The 15,418-nt window shown below is 48.7% G+C and overlaps 1 protein-coding gene across 6 annotated transcripts in view; it reads right to left on the reverse strand.

Moving 5' to 3' along the window:
- LOC114653175 (voltage-dependent L-type calcium channel subunit beta-2-like) overlaps positions 1-15,418 on the reverse strand; it is a 235,806-nt gene that overhangs the window by 109,142 nt on the left and 111,246 nt on the right. The window contains exon 1 of one of the 6 annotated variants that reach the window (XM_028803352.2): positions 1,240-1,734. The exons of 4 other annotated variants lie outside the window; for them this stretch is intronic. In XM_028803352.2, coding sequence (XP_028659185.2) covers positions 1,240-1,308 — 69 coding nt within the window. In that variant the 5' untranslated portion in view covers positions 1,309-1,734. Of the gene's footprint in view, positions 1-1,239; positions 1,735-15,418 lie in introns of those variants that run through there. One more of the 6 variants, XM_051929261.1, reaches the window with a different exon arrangement.

Genomic DNA, 15,418 nt, shown 5'->3' on the forward strand with positions numbered 1-15,418 from the left:
AGTGAAACTTTGTCTTACTGGTAAAGTTTGTTTGGTTGACCAATAAGCAAAGTTGGCGTGAGGTCACACTCCACACAAAAGCTCCAGAATGATGTATGCAGCCACAATTTAACAATTGGTGTCATCTGGGATTGTGAAATGGACGCTGGCTGTGGATACAATGACTGAGTGGAGACGTGGTCGTCTCGTTTGGGGGCAATCCTCATTTTTTTACATTTCATTTGGCCGCTGAGGTTCTTTGAAACATCGATAAGACTGACCAGAAAGAGAAGCGGACTTTCAGTGTTAATCGATTGGCAGCGATGCCACCTTGAAAGAAGCCCAACTCGATGATGAAGAAATACACTCGAATGGCACACTTTTGTCCTGCTGAGGGCTGATTAATGCATAGTGAGGATAAAAGTGCGAAGTTAAACCCAAAGTGTTATTCTACGGCTATTTTTAAATCATCTTATTAAAAAAGTCTCATAAGTGTGCATTCATTAGTAAGGCAAATTAAAACAAGTACGCACTTCAGAGAGACAGCCAGTCAGAAGAGACATTAAAAATGTACATTTAAAAAGTGACTGAACACCGGGAGTGGTAAACTAGCGCCCGTTCTCTTGTGCCTGCTGGTTTAACGATCGCGCTCACCACTCGTGTCCACCCATCCGTTTTTGTCAGCCCCGGACGGGACGCCAGTCCACCGCAGCCCACCTAATCTCAATTTAGAAACCCAACAGCACGGCAACCGGAATCCAAACTCCAGAGCGCCCCTCATGGACGGGGACGGGAATCGAACCGAGTCCACCGGGCACAACCCGAGCACCCCTTCTACCCATCCCACGAGTTCCACATGTATAATCCGACACTTTCTGCCCATCGCCACGGCGGAGGTTTACGGAGATGAGCGCCGGCTGCCATGAAGACGTCTCAAGATGGCTTTCTCTCTCTTCTGCGCGATGTTCTCTACCTAATTAGACAGGTACGCTGCCTCCGCTTCGCGGATGCGCTGGTGACAGGTGAACTGCGGCGCGGGTTAGCGGACCTGTAAGCAGGTGCGCTGCGGCGCTTTTGTCCATGAGTTTGAAGGCTACAAGTGAAAGGAGCGGGCACGCTGGCGCTGGACTGCTAATCGGGACACACAGTCGCATCCCAGGTGAAGACGACGGGAGCTCGGCACACACCTCCACCACCTTAGCCAGGCGAAAACACAACGCACAAGCGCGCCGAGACAAGACCGAAAAGCGGGGCGCTTACACAAATGTCCGAACTCTTCAATCGTCCTCCTTTGGCTCGTTTCAGAAGCCTGATCCAGGTGGCCTTCATTAGCCACACAGCTCGGTTAGTGAGAGCAGCCGCTGCGCCCGGCACTGCCTGTCAATCGCCCTGTGCGCGCTCCCGCCGCCGCGTTCTCGTCTAGGCGCTCCATCCTCTTCAGCAGCAAAGCCTTCGCCGACTTCCTTCCTTTCATTCCTCCGCCGTCCACTCCCCCGGCAGTCGGCCGGTTCGCGCACTTGGTACTGGAGGGGACGCTCAAACCCGCAGCCCCCCTGTCGCTGGCGGGAAGGCGATGTGAGGGGGCGGGGCAGGCGGTGTCATCGGCAGACGCGCTCGTTCGGTGGGCACATGACGCTGTCACCGCGACCCCGATCCCGGTCCCCGGAGTACGGCGATGTTCGCCAGCTGGGCGGTGCTGTGCCGCTTTGATCCGCCAGTCTTCGCCGTTTGATTTACGAGTTTGTCATTTTAGACGTGAGTTTAAGCAGGTTGGACTCTTTGAATATCTGTGTTTTTTTTAGCACCGGCATAATTAATCTTATTTTAATACTTGCGGCTGAGCTTTTCTAAACTGGGCTAGGGATGTGGTAAAGCCTCGGGTTCAAACGTGCCTGAGTGGATTTTGCAGTCTATCTCCGTGTCCGCTCGGCTTTCTGCGAGTGCTCTGGGCACGTTAACGTTAATCGGCCTGGCATATCTCTTGGCTTGTGTCTCAGCCCGACTTTACTTTTGAAAAAGTAGGTCGGGAAATGAATTAATGAGCGAATTATATTTGGCTCAAAGGTTAAAACTAATGTCTCACAACCAGGACCCGCTGAAGGGTACGTGGCGCCCCTTGGCAATGGTGGGTGGATGTTTACTTTTGAGATAAGAATGCTTATACAAATATATATATATAATATAAAACCCTCCAAATAATCAGACTGCCCTATGAATATATATTTAAATATAAAATGTATGTATGAGTTCAAAGAGTGCAGAATCAGAGCGCATTCAGATACGTACTTGTGCATCACGACACGCTATAAAGACAGCTGACACCAAAGCTTTAACGTCCACCTCGGAGCTCCAACTGTGTTCATATTTATTTATAAAATCTAAGATTGGGGGGGGGGGGGGCTTCCCTTTAAAGACTGGGGCACATTCACAGACATATTTTATGTATGATGTGCCATAGTGACAATTGATTTAAGAGCAGAGCATATTTTGGATGAGTCCTGGCACCCCCACCCCCAAGTCATGGCGCCCTTAGGCTGGTGCCAGCTGGTCCGGCTCACAACTCAAGTGACTTGGGCTCGTTTATTGCCAATATGGAATTGTAGGGTATGTCAGACTTGATGATGACCGCAGTGCTGATCTCATCGCTGGACTGTGGCAATCTATATGATCACTCGGCCTGTCAGGTTTGGTGGCTGTGTGACGACTTTCCAGCACAGTCGTTGCTTGCTCTTTGTCTAACAGCTTGATGGAGCTGGTGCTGTATGAAGGCTTTACAGGTGCAGGGAGTTCAGCTGCAGTCTCTGCCCTTTATTTGTTTTCTCATTCTATTGTGGTACATTAAACGCGAGAACTCAAACAGATAAACGTTGTTCTATTTGTAAGGTCCAAAGCCCCCGCGTTCTTTATGTCTTGTCACTTCATTCCAGGTGAGCGCTCATTGGTTGTCACCTCCTTGGTCCTCTCACCTCTATGACTGATTTTGCTGGAGTGACTCCTGGAGTAGTTAGAATGAGTTGCTGGGGATGTCAGACTACACGAATGAGTTTGATTTGTTAAGATTATATAAGTGAAGGCTATGACTGAAAAGAATGACAGGGAAAGGTCATCTAATGTGACATGTCCTTAAGATGAATTGGCCACACTCAACTGGTCTAATTTGAGAGTTTGTGTCAGAATTGAACTGGCGCCCCAGTGATGCTATGGTGCTGGGATGGGCTCCAGGCTCCTTGTGACCCTGACAGTGTGAACACTGAGTAGACGGGAAGGATGGATTTCAGGTAACACAGTGATTAGTACTACTGTTCTCTATTCTGGGGACCTCAGTTTAATTATTGTCCTTGAGGGCAGGTGCCCCCCCCCCCAAATAAAACCCAGTTTTCAATCGGGTGCATCACAAGTTCATCAGCGAATCTAAATTGTCCGAATATGACTGAGTAAGGGTGGACCTGTGATAGGCTGACATAGCATCATAATGTAGCACCCCTGGGCTAGGACCTGAGAGGGACAGGGTCCTCAGCTGGATGACACCTGTCCAAAGGGGGTGGGAGTACCTGAAGAAGCCGGCTATAAAAAGCAGCAAAGATGGGGGAGCACTTCATACAAGCCTCCTGGCATCTAATGCAAACTGGCACAGAGGCGTGGCAGCTGGCAAGACTTGGATATGTACCCAGGGATTGGGTCGGCTTGCAGACCTGGGGGATAGTGTGGCATAAGGGTTGCCCCTGAACCCGGGCGAGTGGAGTTGGGTGGTGTTAATAGGAAGGCAAAGGCATCCTTTTGCTTGTTTTAATTTTTGTTTGCTCATTAAAATGGGGCTGTCGGGTTGGTACCCCATCAGTTTCTGCTGTTTTGCTCTGCCACCCACACTCTAGGCAGTGTGGCAGTCCACTGGAGGCTGAACACACACACACACACACATTTCTTCTTTTTCTTTCGGCTACCTGCCACCGTGGATCATCCATCCATTTTCTAACCCGCTGAATCCGAGCACAGGGTCACGGGGGTCTGCTGGAGCCAATCCCAGCCAACACAGGGCACAAGGCAGGAAACAATCCTGGGCAGGGTGCCAACCCACCACAGACAGTGGATCATCTTCTTCCATATCTTCCTGTCCTTGTCATCTTGTTCTGTCACACCATCACCTGCATGTCCTCTCTCACCACATCCATAAACCTCCCATAATGCCTTCCTCTTCTCCTCTTCCCTGGCAGCTCTATCCTTAGTACCCTTTTTCCAATATACCCCTCATCTCTCCTCTGCACATGTCCAAACCAACGCAATCTCACCTCTCTGGCTTTGTCTCCCAACCGTCCAACCTGAGCTGACCCTCTAATGTCCTCATTTCTATTCCTGTCCACCCTCATCACACCCAATGCAAATCTTAGCATCTTTAACTCTGCCACCTCCAGCTCTGTCTCCTGCTTTCTGGTCAGTGCCACCGTTTCCAGCCCATATCACATAGCTGGTCTCACTACCGTCCTGTAGACCTTCACTGTCACTCTTACTGATAAGCGTCTGTCACAAATCACTCCTGACACTCTTCTCCACTCACTCCACCCTGCCTGCACTCTCTTCTTCACTTCTCTTCCACAATCCCCATTACTCTGTACTGTTGATCCCAAGTATTTAAACTCCTCCACCTTCGACAACCCTACTCCCCTCATCCTCACCATTCCACTGACCTCCCTCTCATTCACACACAAGTATTCTGTCTTGTTCCTGCTGACCTTCATTCCTCTCCTCTCTTCCTCATATCTCCAACTCTCCAGGGTCTCCTCAACCTGCTCCCTACTCTCACTACAGATCACAATGTCATCAGCAGGACATCACAGTCCATGGAGACTCCTGTCTAATCTCATCTGTCAACCTGTCCATCATCATTGCAAATAACAAAGAGCTCAGAGCCGATCCCTGATGTAATCCCACCTCCGTCACTCCTACCACAGACCTCACCACTGTCACACTTCATATCCTGTACAACTCTTAATAACTTCTCTGCCACTCATGACCTTCTCATACAATACCACAGCTCCTCTCTTGTCACCTTGTCATATGCTTTCTCCAGGTCCACAATGACACAATGCAACTCCTTCTGGTCTTCTCTCTACTTCTCCATCAACATCCTCAGAGCAAACATCACGTCTCTGGTGCTCTTTCTTGGCATGAAACCATCCTGCTGCTCACTAATCATCACCTCACTTCTTAACTCAGCTTCCACTACTCTTTCCCATAACTTCATGCGGTGGCTCATCAATTTTATCCCCCTGTAGTTACTACAGTCCTGCACATTCTTAAATGTCGGCCCACCAGTCCGTTTCTTCTCCACTCCTCAGGCATCCTCTCAATTCCCATCACTGTCATCTCTCCTAAACTCCTCCATGCTTCAACAGGTATGTCATCTGGACCAACACATGGCATGGCTGCTGCTCCCAGGGTAGTATCTGGACCCCCCAAACATGAATTCAAAAAAGCAGGTCCACAACAAGGTTGGACATGTAGGGGTTACATATGCCATGTTAGACTGCTGCATCCATTTTGTGGATCTGCTTTTTCCATTACAGGGTCACCCCAGTGCCAAATTCTGTCCTAGCAGTGCTGGGTGTAATGCTGGGACAAACCCTTGAAGGGGTGCCAGTCTCTCGCTGGGCATACTGTATACACTTTACATACCTTTGTCTATCTACTGTATCGTTTGGAGGCAGTGCAGCCCCCTAGTGGCTTGACTCCCACCACTGACTACCTGCATGCCTGTGCTTGAATTGTAGAACATAAAACAGGGCCGCTGTACCAACACTGATTAAATGTACATATACTGTACAATGCCTATACATTAAAGACAATAAGTCTTAGACTTAAATTACTGCTGTCATACCACAGGATACAGAGGGGTGGTGTAAGGTAGTGAGTGGCACGGCTGCTACTGACTCGCTTAGCTGACCCTCTGTGCGTTACTTCGCCCGTTGATAAAAGTGCCTGGAGATATCAGTTTACATTTAGGCCGTGTAGCCCCCATGCCCCCTTCCACTTGCTCGGGACCCTCTGTGAAACACTCAGTCAACAACACTTTTTTCTGTGGCACATTTTCTGGCATATGAGGTCACTCCAAGAGCTCGTCTGAGTCACTTCAACTGGCTGGACGTTTTGGATCAAACAGTATGGGTTATCAGCACCCCCATGGCAGGTCTCACATGGTGGTCTGTAGGTTTAGCACTTATTAGGAGCTGATCTTCCTCTAATGAAGCTGCTCTTCCTACAAGTATGTTAGCTGGAATAGTGGGGTGGGGTGGTCCTTGGTTGGATTTTCATTCAGTGGTGGTCCCCAGTAGATTTTTATGCGGTTGTCCATGCATGTCAGAACACAGAAAGGCTGGGATCTCAGACCTCAGGAGCAGGAGGTCTGACTTTAGGGGATAAAGCCCTCAAAGACCCCTCTAATGATGCCAGCCCTGGAGGTGGTGCCAGCCTGCTGTTGGCCACACACACACACACACACACACCCCTGATACGCTGAGCCACATAATCCCATTAGGAAATAACTGTAGTGCTGGATGATGATGCACTTTATTTATATAGCGCCTTTTAAATGGTCACTTTGAAGAAAAGTAAAATGGATTCTTAACAAATCTGATTGTGGCTGGCTTTTAAAATTCCACTGTGTCGTCCACGTCCCGCCTGCTTGTACTGGCATTCTGAGGTCACTTTGGATTTGTCCCAAATGGCAGCTTTGTTAAAGGAAGTCATGGGCGGCCACTGCTGAACTTTTTTTATTATTATTATTATTATTATTAGTAAGATTTTTTTTTTATTGCTCAACAACATCAAGTTTTCTGCTGGAGGCTCAGATAAGCAGGGCTGGTCTTAGCTGTTGACTGAGTGCATAAAAGCTTCCGTCCTCCAAGAAAACTCCGGGCACTGCCAGCCGGCCATGACGCCTGGACAACACCGGGAAGCACAACTCAGCATATAAAAGTAATATGACTGTTAGAATTTGTTACTAACCCTCACCTGTTCTGCTTCTTTTCTTGGAAACTCAAATGTGGCATTTGGTGGCACTGCCCACCTGCCTGGCACTTGGTGCCACTGCCCACCTGCCAAGTTGTTCTACCCGCCTAAGGTAAAGTCATCTCTGATGGAGGATCGCAGGAATCGTCGGATTGGCTGGCCCAGCGCTGACTCAGCTGTGGATTGGCCAATAGGGGGAGGCGGTGTGATGGCCGAGGTCTCCAGGACTCTCAACAAATCCAAATCATATCATGTGATATCAGCTACTGTTAAATTCTGCTCTGTTCTTGTAATATTACTATTATACTATTATTATATTGTATTGAGGATGACTTGTGTCCTGTTCTGTGTATTGTGTTGTATTGACCCACTTTGTTTGACACCCACTGTACACCCAGCCTACCTGGAAAGGGGTCTCTCTTTGAAGCGCCTTTCCTGAGGTTTCTTCCATTTTTTCCCTTTTTTTTGGGAGTACTGTATTTCTTGTCTTCTTAGAGAATCAAGGCTGGGGGGCTGTCAAGAGGCAGGACCTGTTTAAGCCCATTCCAGCATTTCTTGTGTGATTTTGGGCTAATCAAAAATAAATTGTATTGTATCTCCATCCATTTCCCAACCCGCTGAATCCGAACACAGGGGTCTGCTGGAGCCAATCCCAGCCAACACAGGACACAAGGCAGGAACCAATCCCAGGCAGGGTGCCAACTCACCACAGGACACACACCAAACACACACTAGGGCCAATTTAGAATCACCAGTCCGCCTAACCTGCATGTCTTTGGACTGTGGGAGGAAACCCACGCAGACACGGGGAGAACATGCAAACTCCACGCAGGGAGGACCCAGGAAGCGAACCCAGACGAGTCTCCTAAGTGCGAGGCAGCAGCGCTACCCACTGCACCACCGTGCCGCCCGTATTGTAGCTCACTTGTCAGAAATCCGACAATCTGCTTTTTCCTTATAATGCCCTGAAGTAGTGTAAAGGCGCTATATTATAAAGACAAAGCTAGAAGTCAGCTTCCCAACAACGACTCTGGGCGTGGCTACTGGTATCATATAGCATGACTTCAAATTTAAAAAAATATGAACTGCATGATATGGGGAGGCACTATATAAAACCAAGACGTTTGAGCTGAGATCCCCTTTTGTGACTGTGGATAAATGATTGAATTTGAATTAAATGTATAAATATGAAAATAATTGTGCTATACCTGTTAAGGCATCCCGGGATGATGTGGAAAGGCGCTATATGAAATCACATCATTGTCAGTGTGATTTGATGACTGATAGACTTTGTGTTCCCCAAGTGGGTGAAATCACCTGCCAGCGACCCAAGCATTGAAAGATGGACACCACAGTACTGACTGTATGGCACCTTCATGACACCAGCATGGAATGGCACTAACACTGGCCACGTGAGTCTCTGGATTTGTCCAATTACCTGCCAGTGACCCATCTGTAGAAAGAGGGACACAATTGTACCTTTACATAAATGTTGTTCATTTAAAGGCGCTATATATATATAAAGGCTGTCAGTTCTGTCTCACCACTGATGCCATGTGTGACCCTGAGCGTGTCATTTCACCCAACAGCTATAGAGATCTGGACGTTGTACTGTTTCTGTATGGCATCTTGGGATACAAAGGCGCTATACTGTATATAAAATGACACCATTGCCATTTCAGTGCCACACCTGATTCTTCACATTAATCTTCACATGGCAGTGATCTAAGTTTAGAAATATGGGAGCAGTTGCTGTTTTTGTGTGTAATACTTTGAGAACGTGTGCTCTTTGGCAAGGCACTGTATAACGTCATGAGGTTCCACTTGAGACCCCCCCATTTGTGATTTAATTAGCCAGCAGTTCAAAGGGGTAAATATGAAATGAATTGTGTTGTACCTATAAGAGCATCTTCGGATGATATGGAAAGGCGCTATATGACATGGCAGCATTCCCAGTGACTGATAGATTGTGTGATCCCCAAGTGTGTCAGTTCACCTGCATGTCATCCAAGTATAGAAATGTGGACCCCACAGTGCTGTCTGTATAGCACCTTCAAACAGAGCTCACCATCCTGATGTGGAAAGGCACTATATAAAATCACGACCTTGGCAGTGCAAGCCTATGGGTGTCATGCACTTTGTGTCATTCACCTGCCATTCATCTAACTGTACACATGTGGACACAGAGGTATGGAGCCAACATTTACAGCACCTTTGAATGATCTATGTTACTGACAGGCGCTATAGAAAGCCACAAAGCTGCTGGTTTAGCGTCACCACTGATTCATTGCCTGGCATTAGGCACGTCACCTCACATGGCAGTTGTCTGACTGTACAGGTATGCACACGACTGCTCTGTCTTCGCTGTACTTTGAATAGAGTTTATTACACAAAGGCGCTATATAGCCACACAAACTGACCTCGCATTCATTAAGTGACCCTGCACATGCCACTTCATTTGGATCACAGTGACCCATCTCTATAAATTTGGAAATGGATGTAGGATTGCTATACAATGCCTTGAAATAGGCGCTATATAAAATCATGAAGCTGGACATGAGACCACCAGCATACTCTAAATATAGAAATATAATAATATAAAATAATAATAACTTGACTGTACCTGTCAGGACAATCTGGAAAGGCACTATATGAAATGTGGTCCTTGCTTTTGCCGCACTGTGCCACCCTAAGTGTGTCAACTCAGTGGGACGCAACTGCATTATACACTTGAGCCACAAACATTGTGACAGTGGCGCCCCCTAGTACTCTCAGTGATCATTGAATGCTTACCACCCGCTTGTTTCTGTCTTGTGTATTTGCTGGCCCCCTAGCTGACGCCCTTCTGGGGCCACTTGGCACACATACTCAGCTTACCCCCCCCACCCCATCTACAGTCCCACACAGGAATTAGCAGCCCTCTGTCCCCTTTCTGTCATTGTGGTGCTCCCTGTGCCCCAGAGGCCTTGCTCTGCTCTGGGCAGTGCCCTTGCCCACCTGCACAGTGTTTGAGTCAGCCATCCCACATGCCAGCACAAAGGTCACCCTGAACAAACGGTAAACTCGCCCTGCCTGGCATTTCCATGCCTGGGGGGTGGGCATTTTTTTAAAATCCAATTATCATCTGAAGCACAAAGGAGAGGAGCAGCTGGCGGGCCGAGCTATCACTCCTCGCTCCTGAAATATTAATGAGGGAGACGCAGCCCTTTGTCAGTGCAGACCTGTCGGCGGCCCCTGACTGCCGAGTCACACAATGAACGGTGGGATGAAAACGCTGGCTGATCAGTGGCATCAAACTGCTTCATTAGTGCAATGCGCCATAGAGTGACGCTGAGTCTCATATTCGGGATTAGGGAGTCAACGGGTGGGATTTGACTTTTCCAGTTTGCCTCCTAATGTTATTAACACAGGATGACTTTAATAAAGGTAGAAGTCTCTGCTCATCCTCATCACTTAACTCATCTGTTGTCTATATAGTGCCTTTCTTCGTAAAGGAGCTTTACACACACATGTTGTTACAGGCAGATCATCCTGGGTGTATTCAGGGTTCACCATTGGATGACGTAAATTAGCACTGGTGTCAAACATGTGCCATGTAGAGTGCATGGCCGTGGACCTTTATTGTATATAGCGTCCTCCACAAGGATCACACTTTCCAAGCACTATCACTATTTTAAATGGCGTCTTTCGAGGTTTCAACACTCTGTGGTCTTCTCAAGCACCTTTCAGGATGAGCAACATCCACAAGCGACGTAATCAAATTGTATTTTATATAGCGCCTTGCATGACGAACCCCAGGTCAAGCTCAACTGTTGTACGCCGCAGGTCGACGGCACCTCCCATGGTGAACATCCACAAAGCCCCTGGCGTGAGGAACTGCCCCCTTTCTTGGTAAAGCACAACTAATATCTGGACTCCCATCTCCGTGTTCTTCACTTTTTATTTACTGTATATAGCGCCCTGAATGAGAAGCGAAACTCATCAAAGTTCCCCAGCGTGACCTCTCATTACTTTATAGATTTCAAGATGAATGCCACTTCAGATATCCAAACTCTTCACAGTATATAAGCATTCAAACTTTGCTTTAAAGAGCCTTTTTATGTCAGCCTCTGTACCCCCCCCCCCGCCCCTTGTCTGTTTCTTGCATTTCAGCATGTCACTATTTTATATAGTGCCTTTCATGTTAAAACCATGTGATAGCCTTCAGCTTTCATATAGAGTTCCTATCATGATGAACACCATCCCAACTTTCCTTTCTGTACATTTTTCATGCTTGCAGCTACAACCCCAAGTCTCTCGAGATTTTTCATATAGCGCCTTTCACAAAGCCTACCACCTTTTATTTGACCGCACTGTCACCGCATTACATTGCGTGTTTGATTTTGAAAATAAACTTAAATGGCACAATCTTGTCTCTTAGAGGACCTCTCAAGATGAACAACATCCACAGTGTAACCAAGTTGCGTGACGTAATCAGATTTTCTTTTATATAGCGCCTGTCATGTTAAACACCACCTCAGGCTCGTCGCTTGTCCTCCACTGCTTACATTTTAACGGGGGGGTGCCCTTCATGGTGGGCGGAGCGATGGAGAGGTGGGCGGAGCCCTCCTCACTCACACACCAGTCTGGGGGGGCGTATCTTACATCTGCTAAGATCGCGAACGTGAGAACTACTTCATGGATTTAAATCGGTGTTTTTTACTAGAATTTGCCTGAACATTCCGGTTGATTTTGCGACTTCTCTCAGAGTTCGCTTGCGGCAGTGATATATTCACGCTAATCCAAGACAGAGGCTGCAGGCCGAGGGGAGGGGGAAGCAGGTGGGCGGGGCCTCCTCACTGTCCTGTTTCACTTGCACATGGGCAGAGCCACGGTCACTTATAAAATACAACATTTGTTTATATAGCGCCTTGCATGGTGACCACAATTCACAATTATCCAAGCTATCCAACCTAATATATATTTATTTTATGCAACACCTTTCATGAGGAATACAAACTCAGACTTTTGGATTGTGCAACACATTATTAGTTTTATAAATATAGCGTCTTTCATGATAACTGCCGTCCAAACTCTTCCAGTTTTATTTTATATTTTCGATGCTACCCACCCCATCCTCACATGAGGCAATCTTTCCTCTATATAGCGCCTCTATATAGTTCTGTTATCCATCCATCCATTTTCCAACCCGCTGAATCCGAACACAGGGTCACGGGGGTCTGCTGGAGCCAATCCCAGCCAACACAGGGCACAAGGCAGGAACCAATCCCGGGCAGGGTGCCAACCCACCGCAGAGTTCTGTTATTGCTCACACAATTATAATATTGCATTGTGTGTTTGATTTTGTGAATAAACAACACAGTGGTCTTTTGGAGGATCATGCAGGATGAACAAAGTCCCCACACTAACTAAGCCACATGTCACAATCAGACGTCCCTTTATTTAGCGCCTTGTGCATTGATAACCCCGATTTAATACAAATGGAGACCCATGGAGGCAGCGGTGGGATTGGACCCTGCGGCCTTCTGTCTCTCAGCCTGCTGACGCTCTGCCTGCTTCACTCCACCATTCACATCCCCGAGGTAAACTTTAACAGTGGGCGGCTCAGGAAGTGACCTGGGAACTGGGGTGGTCCCGAAGTCCCTGTGGCCCCCCCAAACCTGTGCCTCATGCCCACCACACTCTCTTTTAGAAAGTAAGCCAGAGCTGCAGAGCCCAGCCAGCACATGACCCCCGGCAGCACTTACCCTGCTGGTAGCCGACTTCGCCCGTGGCGACATGAAATGTCTATCCAGCATGCCCACCTGGCGCCTTCTTCAACATGCAAACAAACTTTGGCAGGCGTTTCTCTCCACGGACGCAGACGGCTCACTGTTCCCTTTTTTAATTTATTTGATGCCCAAGTCCACCACGCTGGCTACTCCTCAGCACGGCGATGAGCCTCTGAAGTCAGCGCCAATTAGCTGGCACAATAGGGGGACGGTCTCAGTGGCTGTCACTGTGATGCAAGCCAGGCTGTAGGGGGAGGCGCTCCCTCCTGTTTGTGATCGCACAGCTAGTGACACCCTGGGGGGGACACGGTGGCTTGCCCTGTTACTGCTGCTTCCGCACCTGATGGCATCTCACCCTTGGCATGCCGGGGAGTCAGGAGACAAACAGATGGCACATACTGTAGAGGGGCAGAGGGGAAGTGTTTGAGGCTCACCTCAGTCAATGGCAGATCTTTGACTTCTCCCTTTACTCCTCCCTCCCTCGTGAGCAGTAAATGTGCTTTATTTTTGACGTGTGTTGCTGTACTTGACAGTCCTGACACCAGGGGGCGCTCTCTTTGTTCCACGAGACTATTGGAGATGCAGTGTCTTCCCAATTGGGACTCCCAATTGGGGGGTGGGAATGGGTGGACGGAGGGTCCAAGAATGGGACAATCAGTCAGAAAGGTCAGTTTGTGAAGGTCCCTCTTTGCTTTACTGTAACTGTCCCTGTACGGAGTTCAAGCGTCCAGTCCCGTCAAGTCAACGGCCCCAGTTATTACACAGAGACCACTTTAGCAGACGCTTCCCTCAGATGCCATGAGGCACATGGGGGACCCCCAAGAGTGAAAGGTGGGCCTCCTGGTCCTAGTCCTCTGTGCTCCCCTCAGTGTGTGCCTGCAAGTCACAAACTGCACGCAACTGCCCCCTGGTGGCTGCTTGTTATCCTCATCCAATATCTATTGCCTGCTAATGAGCCTGCCTGATATATAGCGCCTTTCACAGACCACTTGAGATTTTGACAACAAAGTTAACAGAGTTGCCAGTTCGGGTCCTGGAGCAGCAATTAAAATCAGCCAGAGAGTGCATTTGAGGGTCCACGTGATGACGCTCGTCGTGTAAGGAGCTATATAAAATGAAGAGTGACAGATCAGACTGGCAGGATGCAGACTTCGCATTTCTCACCATTTTAGACACCAAAACAACTGGCTACTAATTAAAGTTGCTGCGCTGCTACCTCTCGGAGGGGTGGGGGGGGGGGCAAGACAGACTTTGTGGGGGGAATTGGGGGGGCACAGTCACATGTCACCATCCTGCACTTATTCAGAATCCCATGGAAGCTTTCCCACCATGATAGGCAGGGTGACGTGTGACACAGGCTGGTTTACAGCTGTGCTGGGGGGGGCAAATCAGCTGTGAAGTGAGAGAGTGCTGCCAGCCTGCTGTTACCGGGGCAACCAAACATATCAGCATCAAAGGTGTGCAGCCTGAGACAAAGAGCTGAAAAGTTAGGCTGGGGTGATGCCACTGGTAAAAGGGCATGGGGTACCTGGTCGGGTACCTTAGTCCTGGCACCCCGGGGACACCTCAAGGCAAAATGCAGACCCTGGCAAGAGATTGTCAAGGGAGTGAGTGGAGAATGACGGCAGGATGACCCCACGTGAGTATTAGAGAGGAGAAGGATGGAGATCAGCACTAGGGGGTGCTAGTGAAACAGCGCACTTTGTCAGAGGGTCCTCATTGTCCTGTGTCCAGAGTGTAGTGACATTCTTACTCGCGTGTGCTAATCAACACACAGCTGAGCTCCAACATTAGTGAATCAAACTACCTGACCTCGAAACTTCCATCTTGCTTACCTAAAACAACCATCTCTCCCCATCCTTCCATCTTGCTCACCCGCTTATCCAGGGCAGGGTTGCAGGGAATCTGGAGCCAATCTCTGCAACCATAGGGTGCACAGCAGGAATAACAAGCGGACAGGGTGCCAGTCCATCACAAGGTGCACACACACCTGGACCCCATACCCTGAAATGAGGGGACTCTTGAGTACATCGCCCTCTAGTGTTGGTATCCATAACAGAGTTCAGACCTACCACACTGCCCTCTAGTGTCTAAACTACTAGAGGCTTACGGGGTCTCTACTGCCACTTGTGTGGAGTCCATTGAAGTTCACGCTAAGGTGCCGTGATTAGTGAGTACAGCTACCCGATCCTGAAACATCAGCCTTACTTACCTGAAAGAACTGCCTGGCCTGACTGCGCTGCCCTCTAGTGTCTGAACTGTTCCACATGTAACTGCTGCTTATTGTCACATAGACAGACTCCAGTGCTGTTACTCCTTGAATGTGCCTATCAGCTGGCGGCACGTCACTGCTCTTGGGCGTCACCAGAAAGCAAATGAGTTGAACTATCCATCCATCCATCCATCCATTTTCCAACCTGCTGAATCCGAACACAGGGTCACGGGGGTCTGCTGGAGCCAATCCCAGCCAAGGCACAAGGCAGGGAACCAATCCCGGGCAGGGTGCCAACCCACCGCAGGACACACACAAACACACCCACACACCAAGCACACACTAGGGCCAATTTAGAAACACCAATCCACCTAACCTGCATGTCTTTGGACTGTGGGAGGAAACCGGAGTGTCCAGAGGAAACCCAAGCAGACACGGGGAGAACATGCAAACT

This window comes from Erpetoichthys calabaricus, chromosome 6 (genome assembly GCF_900747795.2).
Source record: "Erpetoichthys calabaricus chromosome 6, fErpCal1.3, whole genome shotgun sequence".
Taxonomy (NCBI): Eukaryota; Metazoa; Chordata; class Cladistia; order Polypteriformes; family Polypteridae; genus Erpetoichthys; species Erpetoichthys calabaricus.